Genomic DNA, 23,257 nt, shown 5'->3' with positions numbered 1-23,257 from the left:
TGAAAAAGCATAGAAGTGAACGTGACAATCCTGCAAGATAATCTGTCTAATCTGGGATACAATCAATGAATTTAAATAAGTCAAAATAAATAAATAAATAAATAAATAAACCGCATCAAACTGGTGATTGGCAGTCCTCACAGTGACGATGTTAGATTGCGTTGTCAAATTTTTAATAAATTTCAACTGGAAACATTTATAAAGAACTTTCAAGATCAAGAAGTTCGTTGGCCCGCTTTGCACAAAAACTCCCCAGGATCGTTAAAAAACGATGAGAAAAAACACACCACGACACTTAGGCCTGCGAGCAAGTTCTCCGGGGAGCTCTAGTGGCCGCCAGAACGCCCCGGAGAGCTTGTTCGCAGGCTAGGACACTGAACACACAACTGTAAAATGACCTTATAATTTAAACATTTACTCCAAAGGTCGTGGAAACAATCCAAACAGGGGGTTACCCTCGTGATCTGTACTACCTACATTGGCTGAAGGAGGTCTGGGTACACACCTGGACCAACTCTACTTTTGACGTCATTAACACTGATGGAAGCCTGCGTAAGACGCACAAGGCTATCAAGGCACATGTGCAACCAGGTAGGTACAGAGAACTGGCGTTATTTTTTTGTCTAACCAATGAGAAACGCAATCTAAGCTTATTGCAACTTATTATAAAATTCAACTCAGTTTTCTCGGTGGATTGCACCTGACGACTGCATCGAATTTAGCCTCCCAAAGCATGGCAACCGTTGTAAGTTCATCTTGTGAATTTTATGAAACTGAAATGGAATTTTGAACTCCGCCTTTACAAAACGCGGGCTTAGGGTAATGAGTTTCTTTTGTCAATTGACGGTTGTGTATTTTAGTTCTCGAAATAGCCACAATTAGATCATTTACCTAAACTTTGCGCATTAGAATCGAGAAATTAAAGAAAACGAAAGCAAGACCCAAGATGAACGTTTTCCTGCGCGCGAAACTGGCAGCATTTTTCCGTTAGCGGCCGGCGACCGGCTTTGTTATGTAAGCTTCAGTTTCTTAGCGTTTCTTAGAAATCCCTCAGTGCTTTTGTTTTACCTATGCTATACACTGACAAAGCTTTTGTCGAACGGCATACGTTCTTAGGTTGGTCACTCGGGTACATGTTCGCTGACGCAGAGGTGAAAGACGGCAAAATTGGCTATGTCACTCACATGTACAACCCAGGCCTGCACCAAATTGACCTCATAGCCAAGGCATACAAGACCTTTGTAAACGTTTCTGACTACAACTGCACCGGAACTTTCAACTTCGCTTACAGCCCCGTGAACAAACACGCCTTCTTTGATTGCTATAGAGCCACAAAGAAGGTTGCTCTGTTGGAGATGGACCTCACCGCTGATAAAATTCTTCAAAAGTGGAACATCGCTGGGGAACCGTATGTTTCACCCGATGGCCGCTACATCGTCGCACTTTACAAAACCGTCAACGAGTCGGCCAACCTTCTCATTGCTAGTAAAGTTCATGTTCTGGTTATTCCTGGCAAGGACAGTGCTACCATTTTGAAGTCCACATTAAATATCGCTGATGGGGTGAGCGACCTTGTTTATTATGAGAAGGTCGAAAAGAAGGGAAGTTTTCTTGCTTACATCAGTCTTATTTACAGCGACAAGATAGCTGTGTTAGATCTCGACTCTGGAAACCCCCAAATCAGCTACATCGTGAACGTTGGAAGCGTATATTCGGCACCCGGTATGCACGCCATAAGTCGACCATTGGTAGCATCGGGTCCCTGGCTTGTGACTCCAGCCACTGCTAACCAATCCCTTGCCATCATCAACATCGCCACGCAAGAGCTGTATGGGATGGTAAAGGGTGTGGTCGGGGCTCACGGGATGGTAGCAGCATACTCACCGAGTCCGAATCCCATAGGAGCTGGAAGAAGCTCTTGCGGTTCAAAGGAGATTGTGATGTTCACCTTGCTGTATACTCTGTACATGTTGATGGCCGGCTTCTGAGGCTATGTTTACACCTCAGTAGGAAAAGTCTTTGAGAAACAATTGCGCCACAATTAATTTACACCACCACTAGTTTGTCCTCAAAATCTTATAGGGCTTGTTTGGGATGCATAACCATCAATACTTAATGTCATTTTTCTTTTTCTTTTAAGGAGAAGGGCGTGCACAGGATTCCCACCAAAATGCGTGCATTGAACGCACGGTTATTTTTTTTAAGTAGCTGTCTTTACTGTCAATAGAGAGAACTGAGTAACCAATTTTGGTCTCATCGGAGTCAATATAGTAGAAGAACATCGACAGGGTAAGACGGCCGCGCGACCGGGCGGGGAGAAGTATGGCCAAATAACGGATGAAATGTGCGCAATCATAACTTTCTGCAGGATAGTTAGAGGACTCACGATAATGAGAAGAGGACTAAAGCTCAGTTTGACTGAACAATCAATCAGTCTTAGAAGCAAAACATAAACTAGGAGACAAGTAACTGTTTGGAGTAGGAAGTGTCTTTATCGACGTATGATGAGTTTAGTTTGTAAAGAAACTGTGGTGTTAATTAAAGACTTTGTAAACTGAGGTGAAAAGTGGATTGGTCACCGTCGGGGAAAGATTAGGCTGATTTAGCAACAGAACGGGAACGTCAGTTGACGACGGCGCGCGCAAATCAAACAACTGGCTTGACCAATGGCTGAGCGGCAAACTGGGCACCGGGAGTAGAGTTTAGTCCTTTTCGCGCGCTTTGCCGTGGTCAAATGACGTTCCCGTTCTGTTGCTAAATCAGCCTATTGAGAAACTATCGACGCGTTGCCCTCAGTTGTTTGCCTTTTTAATCCACATCAGATGGCGTTTCCTGCCAAACACCGCGAGGTGCAAAACACAACACAATTAGATACTCTTGACGCCAAATTTATTTATTTCAGTTTACTTTATTTGAACATTTCTAGCCGATTTATTTTTAAACGTGCGGAAAATTCTCAGAAAGTGAACCCCTCACTGAGTGACGCCGGGTTTTAGTTGTGTAGGATGGTTTCGTACATGCTTTGCACTCCCATCACCACGTCCATAGCGCGCGTCTTCAAGGACAACTGTAGAAACAACAAAAACGAGTTGGAAAAGATGATAAAGAATTCAAAAATGAACTGGAACTAAATTGCAGTCAAGGCTTACGTGAGGAACCGTTCCGAATCCCCCCGCATTAACCTCGTCTGAACGATACCTCCAGTTCACAACAGGCTATATACAATGACACCACTCTTCATTAAATCGAACGTTTTTTCCACGCTTTACACCGTCTACACATAATTAACTCGTGTTCTAATTGGTTGGTTTACTTGACTGTTTGCATCCACCGTGATTGGTTTTAGTAGTTGCTAACTTACGACACTCAATTAAAAACCATTCCAAACCACGCGTCATCACAGAAACCCGGGATCAATTGAGGGCCTGTTTACATGGAGGTGGGGGACCCCAGGTAGGCGAGGTGACCCGGTTTGGTGGGGTAACCCGTCTGTCCATATAATCTCTCATTTTAATTTGACCACGTTTACATGATAGGTGGGGTGATCCGCCGCACGTTACCTCACCTATCTGGGGTCCCCCACCTCCATGTAAACAAGCCCTTAATAAAACTCTCACAAGTATAATTAACAAGTGTAGCTATTGTTTTCAGACCCTAAAACAATAGCTACTCTTGTAAATAAAAGTTTTATTAAACTGATCCAGTATGTTTTTCACACTGAACAAAACGACTCGTTTTCAGCTGTGGGGCATTTAACAGGGTACACCCTGGGGACACTCGATAATAAAGCAAGCGTTTTTTGATTCTCATGTCTTAAATAAGCGCCAAATTCGGCTACAAGGAATTTAGGACATGAGACGTTAAATAAGGCTTAGAAAGGATAAAATGGTCCCTCAAAAAAGGCTTTTTAACGGCCAGTTGGACTGATTAAAGTAGCCTTTCAGGGCTATAGTTTGTACAGTTTCTAACAACCGTAAAGTGAAATGACCAGCGCGGGGGTCACTTACTTGTACCACAGGATTACCAGGCTGCATCTTGAGCTCTGCTAGAACCCATATTCCATTGGTAAATTTCAATGACTGATACAACATGTCCTGGGAAAAGAAAGAAATCCATGAGAACATAAATGCCTTAGGTTAACACATCCACAGGTACAACCTCCTAACGCAACGCCATCAGAATCTCCCAGAAATCAACAATTGAGCTGGGATAATAAACGTGGTGTCATTAAATGGAAGCTCCACTTTATAAAGGCGATTATCGCATCAGTTCTTTGTCCACTGAAATCATCTAAAGTGAACTTAGAATTCTGACGTTTTTTCAACCAAATTTCCGTCACTTTTCTAACAGTGGAAGTGTCCCTTTAAGATAACATTTAAAGTAACAAGAAGAACAGTAATGACTGCAAACTGAACTCACCTGGCCTTCCACAGTGCGTTTAGCGATGGTGAAAACATTGTTGGCTGAAAGCTTTGACTGAGCTACGTCTACAGTAAAGTAAAAAGTACGAAAACAATGACGTTTTTAATACTAGCAGCTTTCAAAATTTCACTGGCCAATGAGGAGAGAAAGTTTTACCTGACGAAAACATGATGTTAGAGACTTGATTTTGCACTTCATTTTCCGCAGGAATATCCTTCCAAGTTGCTAAAAAGACCTTGCGGTCTACAAGAAAAAAAAGTTTTAATCAGCCACTATTTTCTTGCTAAAATGGAACTAAGAAAATTTAGAAAGCGAGCGGTCAGAGCCACGCGCGGCCGCGGGCGAAAAGGTAAAATTATGCAAATTAATGGTGAAAAGGAGGAGAGATTCCGCCCTCGTTGCTCGCGGCTTCACCGTTCGCCCCTCACGACTGCTCTCGATCTACTATGACTCAAACGAAACATAAGACACTGCTCGCTTACCCATTTGTCCGTCTTCAGCAAACAGCACATTATAAGGAACAACACAACTGAAGTAGAACACGTCCACATTATTCTTAATGGCTACTTGAAGGTTGGTTAATGGGTCCATTCTCTGAACAGCTCCCGCTACAATGGATCAAAAAAACAATGCTCGATTTACCAAGTCAATATGTGCACTATTGTCTCGTTCTATTGGGTGAAGTTTATTGTGTTATTGTGTAAGGGCTGGGGATCATTGTTGTGTTCTTTGTGACGTAACTTGAGACTTGCTATTCACATGGTATATCGTGGACCAGCCCTACTTTTATTGTCATGATGTGGCTTCAAGGTCCTTCCTTGCTCGAAATTACAAATGAACAATCCTATACAGGACAAACAGTTTTCTGTAATACCACCCTCACTTTTGAACAGGGGGCGTTATGACCACAAAATTAGTAGGGGTGTAATTCATGAGTAAGTGCCGCAACCTCCACTAGAACCCGGAGTTATTTTGAAAGGGAAGTACTTGCAATCAGAAACGCCGTCTTTAAATGGATCTTTTACCACAAATATCATGCTTTTTTTAAACCAACATTGGGAAAGACTAGCAGTTTGCAAACATCATCCCTGGATAGGTAATGCACCTATCAATGTAATGCCGGCGGGGGGGGGGGGGGGGGGGAGGCAGGGCATAGGGTGGGGATTTGACTTTTTTCAAAAATTTGCGATCAAATTCCCTGCCCACGGGCAAATCATTCCAGTCAAATGCAACCAAATTTCCCCACCCCAGGCTGCACATTACTGTCAATCTCAAGGCAGAACCTAAGAAAGACACAATAAAAATATCTCCAAATAAAACTCTGCAATCTTTTATAAACGTTGCTGCATCACCAAAGATACATGTTCCTGTTACAGCTGCGCGCAATTATACGTTTTAACCATAATCTGTGTTACACTGCGTAGAATACATAAACCTTTAGGAGAAAGTCCACATTTTGTAAGTCTAAATATACCGTTTTATCGTTCCTAGTGAAGGGTACAAAGAAAGTCAGTTTTATAAGTTTACAGTGATTGTAGCGAATGAGCCATACACTAATCAATTGTACTTGCAAATCCTCCTCGCGAAACATCCCCGGCGGCGAAGAGCGAGGAGAAACGGATGTTTTCACAGGCTAAAATCGACTTAGTTTCTCTTAACTTCCGTTTGCTTTGATACCACAGTATATTAAGAGGTTCAATTGATCAAAAACACGCTAAAACAAACAAAATTTGAAGACAAAACAGTGAAATCCACTCAGCCTTCGCTTGTTCTCATTAGCCTCCATGACTTCCTGATCTTTTCAAACTGTATGGCGCATGCGTGACGCGTGGAAGCGGGAAACATATGTTCGGTCTCAGTCTTTTTCGTCCTTGTCGGCAGTCAAATATCTCCAGGTCGGGCAAAGAAAGATTCAAATATCCCCTCCCCTGGGAGAACAAGATCAGTCAAATGCCCTACCCCAGGGACAACAAAGACAATCAAATCCCCACCCCATGCCCTGCCCCCCCCCCCCCCCCCCGCGCCGGCTTTACATTGATAGGTGCATAACACCCACGTATAACCGCCACAATGAAAAGAAAAACAAAATATTATAGGCACTGTGACCCAATTTTAAAACAATTTTTCTTAACGATGCTCTAGCAATTACTTTCTAACGTTGGGTCTTTAACCCTTCAACCTCCAAGTTACCAGCATTCAATTACTGTAATTCTCCCAACGGTAACACGGCCTTGTAAAACATACAGGCCATGAGAATTAATAAAACGAACATCAAAGATGATATGTCTTGATGTTTAAAAAATTCTCTTCAGCAGTACCATGAGAAATGTATGAATGTCAGTGTGGAGAAAATGCATGTTGATATTGGGGCTTTGTTACCACATACTTGTGTTGACAGGAAGCGAAGTTTCAGCTGAACTGTTGGCGAGTAAAGGAGTTGGAACGTTCAACGGTGAGGCTGGAGCAAGGCCAAAACTGGAAACGAAAAAACTGCAGTTATTTCACGTAGCAAAAAAATTTTCATAGCACTATAGATGACGTTAAATGGGCTGTGCTAACTTTCACGGGCTTATAACGAACCATTTCAACGACCTGCTACCAGTTGGCTTGTTAGCTTAATTGGTAGAGCGCTCCCCCGGTATTGCAGAGGTCAAGGGTTCGAATCCCGTGCAAGCCCAATTTTTTTTTCAGGTTTTCTTTTTGCAACTGCAAAAGTTGCGTCTATAATTGCGATGATCCTCTGTCATATATTAAATAAATGTTTTGTTGTTGTTGGTTTACCGCGAGACGATTTATTCTAGCTAGTAATCAGAGATGGACTTGTAGTTAACCCGTGCTCCAGACTTCAAGGTGTGAACTGGTTAAATTATATGTACACATATTCCATGCACAACAACTAGCGAAACAGAACAGTATCCAAATCACCTGTTTTTGTTAAATTGAACTGCGAAATCTCCCATGGCCTGCATGGCTCTGTTGGAAAATTGCAGGTCCATGTAGATCTGTCCTTGGCGACGAGAAAACGTTCCTAGAAAATTAACAACAAAATGTCTTAATTAAACCCAAATACAATAAAAGCAGCCGAAAGTGTCCGTAGCCATATTCTATGTTCCTAACCGCAATATAACCCCAAAATCCTATACACAGGGTGTCTTCCTTTTTGTCCACGACAGGGTTCGTACTCTTTTGAGTTCTTTAAATTCCATGACTTTCCATGACTTTTTTAAGACCTTTTCTAGTTTTCCTTGACCTTAAGTTTAGCTGTTATTTTCGAAAAACATCCGCAAAACTCAACTTGTTTTAGCATATTTTTTTTTTACCTCAAACAGTCAGTCAACAGAAACAAAGTCTGGTATCCACCACTGAAAATGCGTGTCGTTCGCGCTGTTTGATTACTCCTCTTTATCTTACGTTATCCTTGCCTTGCCATCTGCAGTAATTACAGTAATCTACCAAACAAAACTTTAATTTTCCATGACTTTCAAGGACCGGCAATTAAATTCTATGACTTTCCAGGCCTCGAAAACGAATTCTTAAATTCCATGACTTTCCGGGTTTTCAATGACCTGTACGAACCCTGCGCAAATGAATGAATACACTGTTCTGCACCGAAACAACAATGGCCCTCACTCATAGAAAAAACCCAAACAATGTGCTATAGACATTAAAAGACAGTTAACAAGACAAGACAAGAAGATTTATTTCTTTCAGCTCGATTTAGGGGGTGTTTACATGAGACAGGGGCAACTTTCGCCCAGGAGCGAGTTCACTCCGGTTCCCTCTCATGGCTCTATATTTGTTTACATGACACCACCACAGAATGTCATCCCGGCGCGAGTCACCCTGGCGTGAGTTCACCCCGGTTCTTGTACCGGGGCGGGAATTTCACTCCGGTACGAAATCTCGCAACGGTATCATGTAAACGCGAAACGTCCACCCGTTTCGGTGTGAAATCGGTCTGCCGGTAGCGTAATGTTTGCGATTTTGAACGTGTATTTTATCAACATGAAGTGTACCTTCAAGTAACGAGGTATGAAATGACCCAGTCATCATGTAAACGCGATACGAAATCAAAAAGTCATCCCGGTATGAAACTCGCGCCGCTGCGAGTTTTCTCATGTAAACACCCCCTTACATATGATACAGATGGAATTAAATTGTACTATCTAGATAAGGAGTGAGTTGGGATCATCCAAATAGCAGAAGCTAATCTAGTGGATGACCCCCTAACAGTACTGTGAAATTACCGGAGACTTCCAGGCCTTTGCCTTTGGCAGCTGTCAGCCACACCTGTGTATCAAAATAATATCAAATCCAGTTAAGCCTGTGAGCAAGCTGCCCATTTTGAGTGTCAAGGGCATTGAGCCGTGCGTGGAGTCGCAAGCGAGCCGTTTTGCATGACTTCTCATGATATCCCCTGATGGAGACCTTTCTCGCAAGCTAATCCAGTTTAGCAGATATTTCTGTAATGCTAGAAAACTAAAAGGCATTTAAGAAAACAAACCAAAACAAAACGATTCTTTCTCCTTTCGCTTATCTTCCTCCAATATTATCTTAAGAACTACAAATTAAAATAAACTTCCATGGTTTTTTGTATTATAATAATATTAGCTCGTGCTGATTTCAAGAAAAGAGGATTTTTTCAATTTATTTTTTGAAAAGAAGTGAAAGGTATTTCTGAAATGAAATGATTGTTCTTAATAAAATTTAACTTTATAATATTATTGCTATCCCTGCTTTTGGCTGAGGCTGTATCTTGTTTGGTTGTCACTCATTACTTCTTATAAATTATTGTGCATTAATTTGTTAGCTTCTAAAGACTGACCTAAATGAGAAGACAACATACACGGGGCTGTGCTCTAGCAGAGCCTGGTGGCCCCTGGCGCCTAACTTTTGCCCTCGGGCCACTAGAAAATCTCAGATTTTTCATACAAATCATATGCCAGGCACCCTGGATTTCACAGTGTCAGAGCACTGGGCTCCCTTCAAGTTTCCTTAGAGCACAGCCTTAATATACATTGTTGCCTGTGATATCTGACCTGTTTAGGTGCCGAGTACATTCCACCAGCGATACCAACACCCCCTGACAAGCTGAACAGATCCCCCAGGCCTCCCATCAAACCTGCTGGTTGTGCAGGAGCTGTGCCACCACCAAGCTGAAAAACAGAGAGCAATAAAGATTGTATCACTGGGACGAGGTTCAACCATGGGACATGCTCTGGCTGTTTGCACTATAAACGTATTAATTGATATAATCTGACCCTTGAATACAGTGTGGTAGGTTTGAACAGAATAATTCTTAATACATCTGTGTGCAATGAAGCCTCTTCTACAGAAACAACAGAAAACGACTGAGATGAGTTAGCCCATGTGGAGATAAAACTAGACTTTTTGTTCTTTCAACTTGAAGATCAATGTGAAAGTTGACTAAGGTTGGCAAAAGAAAACAAACTGGGATCTCCCAAGAAGGACATCTCTTTGCACTGTAGCAAATATTCTTGTCAGTTTATGCGTTCAGTGATTTCTCAATTTTTTATGTCACATTATTTGGTAATTCCATCAGCTGTGACACCACAGAAACTGACTGGTACGACATATAAAATTTGCCTGTAGTAGTGAACTATTATCACATTCTTGTTACCTATTGTTGTGGGAAATTTTAAAAAGATTTGTTATGGTTATGAGGATTTTTACCTGCAAGCCACTGAAGTCTTCTCCCAAAAGATCCATGACTCCACCACCTGGTGCTTAAAGAAAGATGGCAAAAAAATACATCAAATAACTAGGTAATTAAAGTATTGCATCCTCCATCTACCGTGACACAAACCACCTAAAGTAACGTACATACACACAACGTAAATATTCTCAATTTCTTCTTCTCTCTTTCCAAATAAACATGAAAAAAATGAATGAATGATTTTTGACGTTTTTGATCTGTTTATATCTGTCAAAAGGCAGTTAGTAAGTTTGGAGTCTTGGCTTCTAACTTAAATAAAAGTCTTCATAATTGTTTTGTAAAATAATCATACTTCATATTTTGTAAATACTCAAGGATGACAGGACATTTACAATAAAATTCAACACAATTTTTCTATAAGCATTCAATAATTTTACTATAATTGTTCTGTTCTGGACAGAAAAAAAACAAGACCTTTGGTTTTAGATGAGGTTAAATGAACTTCAACGCACTTAACAACAAGGAGTGCCATCCATGTTGTCAGTCAGTGGTCAATGTGGTCGCTCAAGAGCGGTCAGCCTGGCTTGCATCAGCTCTAGGTGCCTAGTACAGCATTTCCTAGTATCCACTCTCTTCTTTAGCCTTTGGATCATTCTTTTACCCCCATCCCTCTCCCCCTAAATTTTTCTGCTGATAAAGCACAGTGACAGGTGCCTGGTTCCATTAGTGTGGCTCGAAGGTGCGGGTCTACCAGTCATGGCAGTGTACAGTGTACCTCTGTCTACAAAAGTGGAAGCCCCTGGACATCCCAGGCACCCACCTCCACTCAGCAATGCATTTCTTAACTGTAAGTAGCCTTGAACAAAGGAGAACAGAGTAATTCACTGTTGAAAAGAAAGCTACCTGCTGGTTGAGCGGGAGCCATGCTTGGAGCAGCAACAGGCTGAGAAGGTCCCATATCAAGAAGATCACCAAGAAGAGAATCGGTGGTGGGTTGAGGAGGAGCTGCAGCCACCTCAGCCATGACTGCTACTGGCTGCTGAGGTACAGGGGCTGCTTCTTCAGTTTCAGCTCCTACATGGAATGAAAAGACACATGAAAGAAATCTGACAAATATATTGGAATGCGAATTAAAACTTCCACGCAATTCGGCCCATTTGTAATATTAATATGCACCTCCTTGATGCAACCAAAATCCACTTTTTTTTTTTGTTCCTAGCCATTGTTTTCTTATAACATTATAATATCCCTGTTAATATAGTCACTTATTTCTGGTAACAATAACAACAACAACAGCAGCAAAAAAAAAAAATAATAATAATAACAATAAATAAGGATAATAATAATCAACAACAATAATAATAGCAATAATGGACATGGTCATTATTATTTATTCAGATTAAAAATAGTGATAAAGGACATGGTAATCATTATTATTATTCAGATTAAATTAATGAAGTGCCATATATATTGCTTGCACTGATTTGGGCTGTACACATGCCATTCTAGCTACCTCTGAGACTGTGAGGAAAGCCTGAGAGATGGATGGCTCCCACAATGCTTGGTTTTCAAGGAATTACTTGTTTACTTCTTACATGTCCAGTAAAGCAACTAAGTTAAAAGTTTGTACATTAAATTATTGTACCTGGAGATGGCTCAGCTCTTGGGGGCAGTGTGAATCTCCTTGCAGCTGTGCGTCCTTCAACAAATGAACTGGGTGGCTTATGGTAGACAGACGCCAGTGTGGAGATGTTACAGATCAGTTCATCCAGTAATGTGGGTTCCAGGAGATCTGTCTCTTCTGATATCAGTGGTTTTTCTGCCAGCACAACTTCCTGATCACAAAATAGAAAACATTTTTTAACAAGAACTCTTGATAATTTTAGCACAGATCCCAAGAACCAAGCCTCTTCAATATGATACAAAAAATTACAGTTCATTTATGGTCAATAAAAAGAGGTCTCTACATTTACTGGCACAACAGTTTACCAGCAATAAGGATATTTTCTAATGGTTCAAACTAATCCTCCTTAAAATCATATGATACAGTTTTAAGTAAGCAAGAGTATTCACTGTCACTCTCCATTCTGTCCTGATTGCTCGAGTTTTCAGGAATTGCTCATAGCATGATATCCATTTGGCAAGATACATGTACAATGCAATCCAGCACAATACAAAAATGCAAAACAATAAAATACAAATTCGTAGATGAAAAGACAACCAATCTGGGGCAAGTTCCAAGTCCTTTGTATCAAACATATTTTTTCTCCATAGATACTTAACTCAAACAACTTCACAAGGAAGGTTTTGCACCAGGCCCTATGTTCAAAGAAAGGGTTTTTGGAACTCAGAAATAGCTTATTATTGCATGGAAAGCGAACCATACCTTGGCAGCGACCGGGTCAGTGGACAAGAGTCTCCAGTAGATGTAACCTCTGTCCCTTAGATCTGGGTTATCACTGTCCTGTGTTGCTAAACTTAAAACCTGCTGAACCAGCTCCTGTGTGTCAGTTGGACGCTTCAAAAACAACTTTACAATGGCTGTCAGAAGCTGTAACTGCACCTAGAGTCCAAACAACATCAGGTTGTGTTAACAGCATTATAAAAAATTGAAAAATGTTTACCTTTGTTTATTTGTACAACAGCTGTTATAATTTGTACAACAGTAAATAAATTATCAACTTTTTTCTTTTACTGCTTTATTAACTATTGGTACCATATAAGGGAAGATGAATATTGGGTAGATACTTCAAAAGACTTCAAAGCAGTGTTGTACAATAAAAATCCCTAATCTCTAACTGAGGTGAAAATATATTTTTTCTTGGCCTTGTGGGATCCTGTTATCCCCTTTACTAGGGCTGATGCTCATTGGGTTCGTGGGTTATTTCTAGCACAGGAATTTTCACTCCAGAATTAATTTTTTTTTGCTAATTGGTAGAACATTTTGTATGTATCCATGACTAGACCACAGAACACCAACAAAAATGATTGAACCTGGGCATTCTCATCTTGGAATCCTTCCAGAAAAGACTCCAACAATTCTGCTGCATTGTCTATTCTCTCTGCATATTCACCAATGATCCAGATCATGGATGCCCTATGAAAGGTTAAAAAATAACATATTTCAAACCAATGCTCTTTCCAAGGATTGATCAGCATTTGTAAACATTTCTGCCAAAAAAGCCACTTGTTAGTTGCCTGGTTTATACATTAATCTCAAAAGTAATACTAACCTCGCCTCAGGCTCATCTAAGGAATCCAGGTTTTCACACAAGGTGGAAATAATGCTCTCGTACTTGTTTGGATACTTCCTAAAGATATCCTAAAAGAAACAATGCCAGTTGGAAAAGAAGTGTTAATATTAGACCATTGGTACAGGTATAGTTAGTACAGGAGACTGTTTATGAAAGGCTACAACCATCAGAAATTAAGACAACAGCACTGCACTTTATATAGGGGTTCCATAAAGGTGCACAATCCTTTGTTTTCTTTTCACAAATTGTGACTGAATAAATTAATGCTACACTTTTATTGGTCAGTAAGATCAAAATGACAGGAGTGTTCTTGAAAGTTTTGTGCTGTCAGGTCTACAAAAACATTAATTAAAGGAGTCTGATGGCCTTCAAAACCATTCCACTCTATTAACTATGGTACAGGCAAATGAAACCAATCAACCGATCAAGGACAGACAACTGACAGAGGAAAAAAGGATTTTACCTTGATAACAACAATAGCCTCTTGCACTACATAGTTGACTTTGGTCTGGATTAAGTCCAAGAGTGTGCTGACACAGCGTTCTGCAGATGCCTATGAGAAAAAAAAAAGCGAGTGTTAAAAATGCATAATCACCCAAAAATAACAAAAATCTCAAAAAGGTTTCAGACTACATGTGTACCACCTTATCACTGGCATGGTCTCAGAAGAACTAGGTGCTATATTAATGCTATATTATGTATATTATGATGGTGCTTTATTATATATGAGCCATTCAAGTAGTTTCCAAATCCAGGTGGAGGTTGTCCATTCCCCTGAGACACTAAGCTATGATTAGCATGTTTCGATGAACCACCTCTCACGGATGTCTCCATAACACATACACCTCTATTTAAGACAGTTCTCTTGACACCTCTACATGTACCTAGTGTTGTAACAAGGTCACCTGGCTATGTACCTTTGGACTCCATACTAAGGAGGTTTCGCTGCATTTTTATTTTGGAATATTGGAATACCAAAATGTAAGACTCCCTGTTTCAAGAATCCCTCGGCATAGATGGTACGTATCAAAGAACAGGGAAATATTATTATTGTACCTACAGCCATCTTATATGTATTACTAGACAATATGCAAGAAAGCAATGAATTTGGAACACTTAAATACTACACTTGCAACTGAAAATCTAGTTCAGAAATAAACTGACCTCCACTTTGATGGCACAACGGCCAATAGCTCTGACAGATTTTCTCACAAAATCAACATCAACTTCAGTGGCATACCTATGAGAACAGGAAAATGTTGTTTGGCCTATTCTCCTTTCCTTATTTATATGTAGTATTAACTTCAGATAATGTCACATTGCTTGCGTGATTTTTATAAATAGAAGTGTGTGGGAGGTGGCCCTAAAAAGACTAAATTAATAGGGGGGCGAGGGAAGCAAGAAGAGCATTTTTGCTGTATGTAATGAAATCAACCTACTCTTTTAACTCTGCCAGAACTTGAGCAATGTTCTGTTGATTTGCCAGCCTGATCATGATGTCTAGTTTCTCCAGTTTCACATAAATTGGATCATTGTACTTCACAAAGAACACCTTCATCTCATTCTTGAGAATATCTGGCCTGAGGAGAGCAAATGTTCAACAGCTTAATTATGCTCAACAAGTTAAGAGAATTTTCAGTCAATTAAGTTGAATAATGAGATAAGAAGATCGCCAGTACTTATGAAAGTACAATGAAATTCAATCCAGGACTGTTATTTCATCATTGGAAGCCTAACAATAGCCTACATACAAAGCCCCTCAAAAAGGAGGGAAGGATTCAAGAGTTAGGTGGGTTAATTTACATGATTGACATCAGTGCAAGGGGGAACGGATTCAACATGACAAAGTGTTTATTTAACAATTCTCAGTGAAAATTAAAATTGCTTATTTAAGATAACATGTAGCTTTAGTCTAAATTCAACTGAAATGCAAATCACATATCCAATAAAGACCTAATGTTATATGAGAAGGCCTAACTGCTAGTACCTCTTTTGAACAATCAAGTTAATGTTCCTTAAAGCAACATACTGTACTTCAGGTTCACTGGACAACAAAGTTACTAAAAAAAGAAAGGAAAAGATTCTATAATAAATCATCGCATCTGTTTAAGATTGTAAAACATACAACAACTTTCTTTTTGGAGGCTGGCTTTTTCAGAATGGCATTTCAAGGCTCCATTGCATTGGGAAATGATGTAACAACTGTGTGAGAGAGAACAATATTGCCTACCAAACCAAGGCTTTAAGCACATGAGCCACTAGTCTTGTAAGTACACTTGTAAGTGGCTTGTTTTGGAAGGTTAAAAAATTCTTAATGCTCATAATGAAACTGGGACTAAAATTACAATTTTATTATACAAAGTAATAGTTAATGTGAATTAGTCTTTAGATTGTGCGAGGTAGTTAACATACCAAGAGGAGGAGAAAGTTTCTTGATGAGGTTCTGAACGTAGGATGAGGCAGGAGCCATGACTTCCATGTACTTCATAAGAACCTGTCATGATTATTATAAATCAGAGTTTAAGGGGTAGTTTAATGAAATTTCTCCTAATTATAGCATCAACTTGGCCATAATAAAGGCAAACTACATAAAATGGCTCCTGAACAATGACAGCATGTCACCACACTGTCTTGCATTTCTGATGTGAGTCTGAGATCATACATGAATAAATATCTTTGTGAAGAAATCAGATTAGAAACCAGAAAATTCGTCATTTAATGATCATTAAAGCCATGTCATGGTAAGTCTGCTGAGTATAGCTAGCCAGTTTAAGGATTTAAATACCTTGTAAAATGAAATCAAACTTTTTTAAAACCAAGTTTGTATTATGCAGTAAGGTTCTGGACTAACTGAAGCAAGAATAGCCGACCCGACTAACCTTTACGGCAGACAAAACAACAGCAGCATTAGCATGAGACAATCTTGGAGTGACTCGTTCACAGATACTTGAAAAAAAGATACAGAAAGTACGATAAATAGTCAGGACATAAGCAAATCAATGTTAGTCAGAATTAAGAGAAAGCCAAAGAAATAAGCAGGGGACAATTTAATAAAGCTTTTACAAGAGTAATTTACAAGTGTGCCTATTGTTTTCACACTCTAAAACAATAGCTTCAGTTGTAAATTACGCTGGTAAAAGTTTTATTAAATTGACCCCAGGTACATTAGTGATACAAGCAGTGCATGTTCTTTATGACAAACACTGGTGAGGCCAGCCCTAATATAAGTGTCCTTCTCAGAAAGATGTCCCTCTACAAGAGAGTCAAGGAGAGTAACTAACTCTACATTTCTAGGTGTCTGCTCTAGGGAGAAGCCCAACATAATTATAGTTATTGACAACCCCAATAATATATTATTATGAGCTCTGGGCTTGTTCAATTTGTAGGATGTTTAGAGTGATCTGGGGGCTTACAAGCAGAATTGTATTTTGTGGATTGGTTAAGTGTCCTGGCCTTTGATGTGGTTGTTCATACACAAATGAACACTCCTGAAATATTTCAGGTGTTAACAGTGTTATTTACCATATTATTGTTCACTGACAAATATACTGCCTTTTCAGGTGATTACGTTTTAAAAGGAAAGAAAAGATTAAGGGTATAACAGCCTCTTCCCCCATGACCGACACGGACTCAAGAACAATGTCAGACACATGAGTAAGTATAGGTAAAATACATACATGCATAATATTGCATACCTTTGAGCCTCACGGTCATCTTTTGGAGTGTACTGAGCAAGTGAATCAAGGATAAAGATCTGTCCCCACCTATTAAGTTTTAAAACACACATAACTACTTTGAATACTTGAATCAATGACTTAGGTTTCTACAAAAAAAAGCTGCTATGTTATGTTAGTGCCTTTTTCTAACTTTCTAGAAAAATTGAATTCAACTTCCAAACATCATTTTGTGTTTGTTTGTTTCTTTGTTATCAAGCCATCCTGGCACTAGGACAGGCACACAAAGCAAGTTTAGATTTTCCTTCCTTCTCCTTTTTGCATCATTTTTCTTTCTTTTCCATTTTATTACCTGTGGATACCCAAAGGGTTTTTGTGATGGGTTTCAATATTCAAATGTGTCACTTGCTCACTTTGCATTGACAGAGATTGGCTCTTCGGCTCCCGAACTCACAGCCCGATATCAAAACAACATAGTTCGTTGTTGCTGAAGAGTTCCTGAGTTGTGTATTCACTCACACATCCCTGTGAGAGAACCCTGGGAACAAGGTTGTCACGCTCACATTCTCTGCAAAAGCATCAACACTTGCTGACAATTTCTGACAGTTCTTTAGGTCGTGTATATGTTCTACAAGTATCTCGATCATAAACAATGGGGTAGTTTAAATTTTCAGTCACATGAGAAAAGAAAGAACATTGCCCGTAAATAAATCATGCGTCTAGCGTGGCATAGCCCGTGGCATAATTTTTTTATTGTCTACACCCCAAACTTTGCAGTCTCTGGCAGGGGCTCCTGTAGCAAGGAGTCAAAATATTATGGATAGCAGTCTCTTCCAAAAAGTCACCTACAAAGGTGTTTTACGTTAAAAACCAGCTCATTGTGCCTACAGGATGGAAAAATTCTAAGACGGTAAGGCATTTTCTCGCCTTAAATTTCTGTATGGTCAACTTCTGTAATTAAATACTCGTATTATAATTAGGAATCAAAGTTCTCAGTGATGTTTTTGCTTAAAGTGAATTGCATACAATTGCAGTCATAGCTGGTAATCGTATTGAGCTTGGAAATTTGTCAAGGCATTGAAATGTAAAACTTGTACCTTCTATCAGTAGTTTTCATCACAAAATTCGGCACAAAAAGGTTGGTTGCTTCTCGAGCAGTGCACTTCTCTACTACTAGTAGTAGCCTGCCTAGCAGGTACTTATTTGGCTGGTTGTTTGGTGTGTTTTTCACTTTTGTTGAGATAAAGCAGCGTGTTAGCTCTGAGGTCAATATGTGGGAGGAGCAAGAGGATTTTCTAAACAAATATCCATTGGTTCCCCGCCGCCTTACTTTGATTTTCAGAAGGTTTTCTTTTAATACACTTTAGGTTTGCAGTAATGAACTATAAAAGTGAAAAATATTTTCTTTGAATTTGGGTTGTTGTTGAAAGAACTGCTACTTACTCAGTACATTCATTTAGTGCTGTAAGCAGTTTGTTTATGGTTTGTGAGTTGATTTCCATCATGGCAGCTGCTGTTGGGGAGGCATCGCTTATCTCAGACAAGGCAGCCACTGCATTTGCTACAACCTGAAAATATATATCATTATGAATAATCATTTATAACATAATCACTTCATATATTATAATAATAATTTTTAATAATAAAGGAGTGCCTGGAAAATAGCCCTAAGTAAATTGGGATAAACATTTAGATTCTTCTTTCAAATTGACTGCTATTTAATTTGCTTGCAAAGCAAAGGGGGAGAATAATACTGGAGATACATCTAGCTTATTACATAGAACTATAATGTTGAAAAAGACCCTGAGCTAATATACAGGGCTGTCATTAAGAGGCGGGGGCCAGGGATTTCCCTGGCTACTTTCATAGGAAAATAGAAGAAACTGGCTGTTTGATTCCCTGCTTATTTGACGTGTTTAAACGGCAACTTGAAATCTTAGTGACAGCCCTCAATACAATAGCAAGGACAAAAAAGAAAATGATAATAATAATAATGAAATTGATTCCTTTTGATAAACATTGTTTTCTGATAAAATAATACATAGTTATTTCAAAAATTAATGTATCAATGACCCTCTGCCACGGAATTCAGGAACTATCAATAAGAGAAAGAAAAAAAAATTGACTTTCTCAAAAAGCATCAAATACCACACAGTAACCACGGATATACATTTGTATGGATGCAGTTTATTTTTGGATACCATAGGAAAGAAATTGAGACTGCTCATTTTCTAAGCAAGGATGATGAGCTCTTGGAAGTAAATGTGAAAATAACTGGTTTGAATACAGTGCTTGTTCAATCTATTGTATGTACACATATACTCACCATAGGATTTGAATCAGACAAGAGATCTCTCAGTGAGTCAAGAAATCCTTGATCCTCCACCAACTGAGCATTGATATCATGAAGCTTGGCTACACATACAGCTGCTGTCTTACGCACATAGGGATCCTCATCCTTCAGGCATTTACGAAGGGGTTCGCACAAGTACTCAGTGATCTTGTCAACACGGATGCAGCCCATGGTGCGAACAGCTAAGGCACGAATGAGGGGATTTGGGTCCTCACAATCCTATATATTAATTAAACACTGTTAGTTGTGCTTGTTCATACAGTTGAACCTCCAGCAAGTGGACATCTTTCAGGTGAAAGAAAGTGCTTCCTTAGCAGAAGTGCCACCTTAAGATTTGAGGATATCTTCAGGGGGACGGGGTAAGCCATAATCATTTATGATGTAGCGTCTGATTTTCCTACACCTTTGCAATGTAGCCAGATGGAAGCACCTTACTATTTTTGTTTCAGTTTGGAGTTTTTAAACAAGTAAATGTTTTGTTAACTTTTGCCTTAGAGTCATTACCATACCATGAGAAAACAGAAAACAAGAAAATAATTTGGGTTGAAATTCTTCAAATTTAGAGGAATACTTCAAAAATGTTATTATTTAACGCTGACAACATACTAGAACTGATATATTGATAATAACTGACCTTGACAAAAGTATTCACTGCCATGATTGCCATATCAGGTTGGGACTTGGCATAGTTCATAAGATAAAGATAGACTAACTTCTTCAATTCCAGATTATCTGTTTGCATGCAGTTCACCACATCTGGAAACAAGGAGCTACAAAATAAAATGACCCTTTAGCTATGATTTGAAACCAGACATTCCTGGGGAAATGCTTCGAGAAACGTTTTAAATTAACCATATAATTGACCATGTTATTATAACAGATGTGCGGATGTTATTGACCTAGTGTGAGGTCAAGGTTGCTGGATGTTGGCTTGGTTCCTTCTTGCATTTTTCTGGATCAAGATGAACATGATAAGGCCAATATCCAGTCATCTTGACTAAACAGACTTATTCAATAATTATCATATTGATGATTTGTCATATTACCAAAACAAAATTTTCCTTGCAGGAACAAAGCAGCAAATCCTGAGTGGACTAAATGGACCCATCTTTTCCTGCTGGGGTAGCCAATCAGAACATAGGGGTCAATTTTATAAAACTTTAACAAGTGTAATTTACAAGCATAGTAGACCTTAAAACAATAGCTACATTTGTAAATTACAAATTACACTTGTGAAAGTTCAACAAATTGACCCCAGGATTCACTTAATCCTACCTGAGGATGCAGACAGCCATTTCCCAATTAAGGTACTACCAAGGTTACACAACTTTGATATCAAATTATCACAAAAGGAGCATTCTACCTGACATCTTTTCCAACTGTCATACTTGCTATGACTTTCTTCACTGCCTCCTTCTTTCGATCTTTCTTGTCACTGTTTAGCTCGGCTTTGAGCTCAAAAATCTCCCCTAAAATTAAGTGCACAAGTGAAAGTCATACAGTTTTTGCTTTCTTTCTGAACTACATTTTTTAATGCAATACATAATATATTATCTACATAACCACAAGTAAGGCCGATTATTGTATTGCTTCAAGCTTAAACATAATGGAAGAAAAAATGCTCTGGCTCAGGTCAGCATGGATCATGTGGCTTGAAGACCACAACCGACAAGCAGATGATGATCATGAGAGGTGAACCTGAAAAGATGACCGCTGATCCTCGCCATCTGGGAAGCCCCAGCCACCAACATTACTCAACTTGTGCAAAGTGGAGGGAGCTGACCACTGAAGACAGGCCACTGTTTGTGGAACAAACAGGCCAAGAAAACAATGGCAATTGATATTACACAAACAACATATGCTTCTTGTTGTTAACTATAAGTTTAAATCCACTTAACTAAATCCGTATTTTATTCAAGGTTTGAAAAAAAAACCTTGAACTTCAGTTTGTCCAAAGGACAAACTATTCTCACATTTTGCTTGTTCCAGGGTTACCAGAAAGTTTTGAAGTAGACAACTGAGTTGTCAAAGTAAGCAGCCAGCCCAGGGATATTTTATTTAAAAAACTCTGTAAATAAATGCCAAGCAGAGTAGCCGGCGGATACTAACCAAATAGGCGGTGACTTTCACTGGCAGCTGGCTATTTTTGACAACCCTGTGTTCAGGGTCTGTTGAATGCTTGTCTTATAATTAGTTAATGATTTAGGGAGCAGATGACTTGCCTGGGCTCTTGACCATCGAGCAAGTGATAAATAAGTGTTACTTTCACAAAAGGAAAACCTAGTTTTCGTGGATGACTGGAAAGGAATTTTTTTTGCCAAATATATTTAGAGTTGCCTACTAACCTTTCTTGGTAGTGGTAAAGTACTTAGAGTCAGTCATGATGTCTGCAATAAAAATAATTATAAAAGTAAGGAAAACTTTTTAATGCAATCACCAATATTATCATCTTGTATTCTATAGGTTGTCACTGGGGAATAGTAATACCATAAATAACAAACAAATTGTGTTACTTTGAAGTTGTTCTGGCTCAAAAATGGGACCTCATCACGTAAAATATTATTTTATGAGGAAAAGATCTAGATTTACCAAGAATCAACGGCAATGACTGTTACTGTTATGCAGCTGTAGTAACTTATGATATCCCGCGTTTATATCTTCAGTTGAATGTATTGCTTCCTGGTTGTCAATTCAATAAAACTTCTACAAGGGTATTTTTTATGAGCACAGACAAAAGCTGTGCTTGTAAACTGCACCATAATAAGTTTTACTTAATCGACCCCTTGTGTCTTCTTCATGTAGTGAATAGAATATGACGTTTTGTAAATGTGTTTTGTACAACTGTTACAAAATAATAACTTAAATTTCATTATTTACCACAGTGAAATTTCAGGGAAGGGCCGCCATATAAATAGGTTATCTTATAGCAAACACGTTCGACGTTCTTTCTCTACTTAGTTCCTGTGGTACACAAACTGTAGACAACGCTTTTTTTTGCTATTTTTTGCAAGTTTAAAACTCCTCGAAGACCGACATCCGTCAATCTGGTGTCGAGGGGGTGTTGCCAGCACTACTAGCATACATTATGTGAAATTCATGCAAAATTTAAAGGCACTGCAAATTCTGCATAACCGTCAGATACTACAGCAATACCGTGCAAGCACAACTGAACGGTACAAAACGCAAAGCGAAGTTGTCCAAGCGTATACAATGAAGAAACTAAAGTGCAATACTCTGTTAGCTGAGGTCAAAACAACCGTAGAAAAACATAGAAATTTTCGAGCGGAAAAGTCACAACAGATAAAACAATGAGGTTAAAACATTAACGAAATGTCATTGAAATTGGTAAGTTCGAAAACATGGACTTATTTACCTCAATCAATCCGATGGAAACAGATTCTTGTCAAGAAGCTTGCTCAAGGAAACAAACCAAAATGGCGCCCGGCTATCATTCAAACCCAGTCTCCACTCAAGTGCGTTTTTGTCACGAAACGCGTGACCGAAAAAAATTGGGCAATTTAAGAGACTCGGGGAGGAGGCACCTTTGACAGAAAAATAGTAAAAAGGGTAAACCAACAAAATGAAGCAAAACAAATAAAAAATAAATGCTGTTAGTCCGAATGAAGAGGAGAGTTACAATGGCTTTTTGGGTTTTAATATATGTATTAATCCTTCCTATCCCGAAGGAGAAATCTCTGCCATTTCACAGGCTAAAACTTACAGTAATATCTAAAAATTTTCGATATACATCGTACAACTTCTGCATCTGCGACACAACACGCACAGCTTACAGTTTTTGTTTTGCTTCTTTCCAGGCCTTAAACTTAAACGTCCCCACCGTCCGAATTAACCGTCCGAAGGTATGCGGAGGCTGGGT

The 23,257-nt window shown here is 39.2% G+C and overlaps 3 protein-coding genes across 3 annotated transcripts in view; 1 reads left to right on the top strand and 2 right to left on the bottom strand.

Annotated features, from left to right (window-relative positions):
• LOC140951488 (follistatin-related protein 5-like) overlaps nt 1-2,558 on the top strand; it is a 12,614-nt gene extending 10,056 nt beyond the window's left edge. The window contains exons 4-5 of the mRNA XM_073400747.1: nt 426-591; nt 1,117-2,558. Coding sequence (XP_073256848.1) covers nt 426-591; nt 1,117-1,988 — 1,038 coding nt within the window. The 3' untranslated portion in view covers nt 1,989-2,558. The remainder of the gene's footprint in view (nt 1-425; nt 592-1,116) is intronic.
• LOC140951487 (tubulin alpha-1D chain-like) overlaps nt 1-23,257 on the bottom strand; it is a 116,906-nt gene that overhangs the window by 31,018 nt on the left and 62,631 nt on the right. The window lies entirely within an intron of this gene.
• LOC140951484 (AP-1 complex subunit beta-1-like) lies at nt 2,873-22,835 on the bottom strand. The gene is made up of 28 exons (XM_073400742.1): nt 22,754-22,835; nt 21,726-21,767; nt 20,744-20,849; nt 20,015-20,150; nt 19,354-19,599; nt 18,471-18,595; nt 17,049-17,117; nt 16,233-16,299; nt 15,766-15,847; nt 15,341-15,413; nt 14,793-14,933; nt 14,518-14,593; nt 13,817-13,906; nt 13,333-13,421; nt 13,094-13,196; nt 12,486-12,662; nt 11,745-11,934; nt 11,003-11,173; nt 10,117-10,169; nt 9,462-9,578; nt 8,670-8,712; nt 7,348-7,450; nt 6,809-6,897; nt 4,905-5,030; nt 4,579-4,665; nt 4,420-4,487; nt 4,008-4,094; nt 2,873-3,067 (listed from the first exon to the last, which is right to left on the bottom strand). Exons 2-28 carry the CDS (start codon nt 21,760-21,762, stop codon nt 2,993-2,995), a joined length of 2,826 nt encoding a protein of 941 aa, XP_073256843.1. The 5' UTR covers nt 21,763-21,767; nt 22,754-22,835; the 3' UTR covers nt 2,873-2,992.

Source organism: Porites lutea, chromosome 11, assembly GCF_958299795.1.
Source record: "Porites lutea chromosome 11, jaPorLute2.1, whole genome shotgun sequence".
NCBI lineage: Eukaryota > Metazoa > Cnidaria > Anthozoa > Scleractinia > Poritidae > Porites > Porites lutea.
This window is presented reverse-complemented; position numbering and strand designations above follow the sequence as displayed.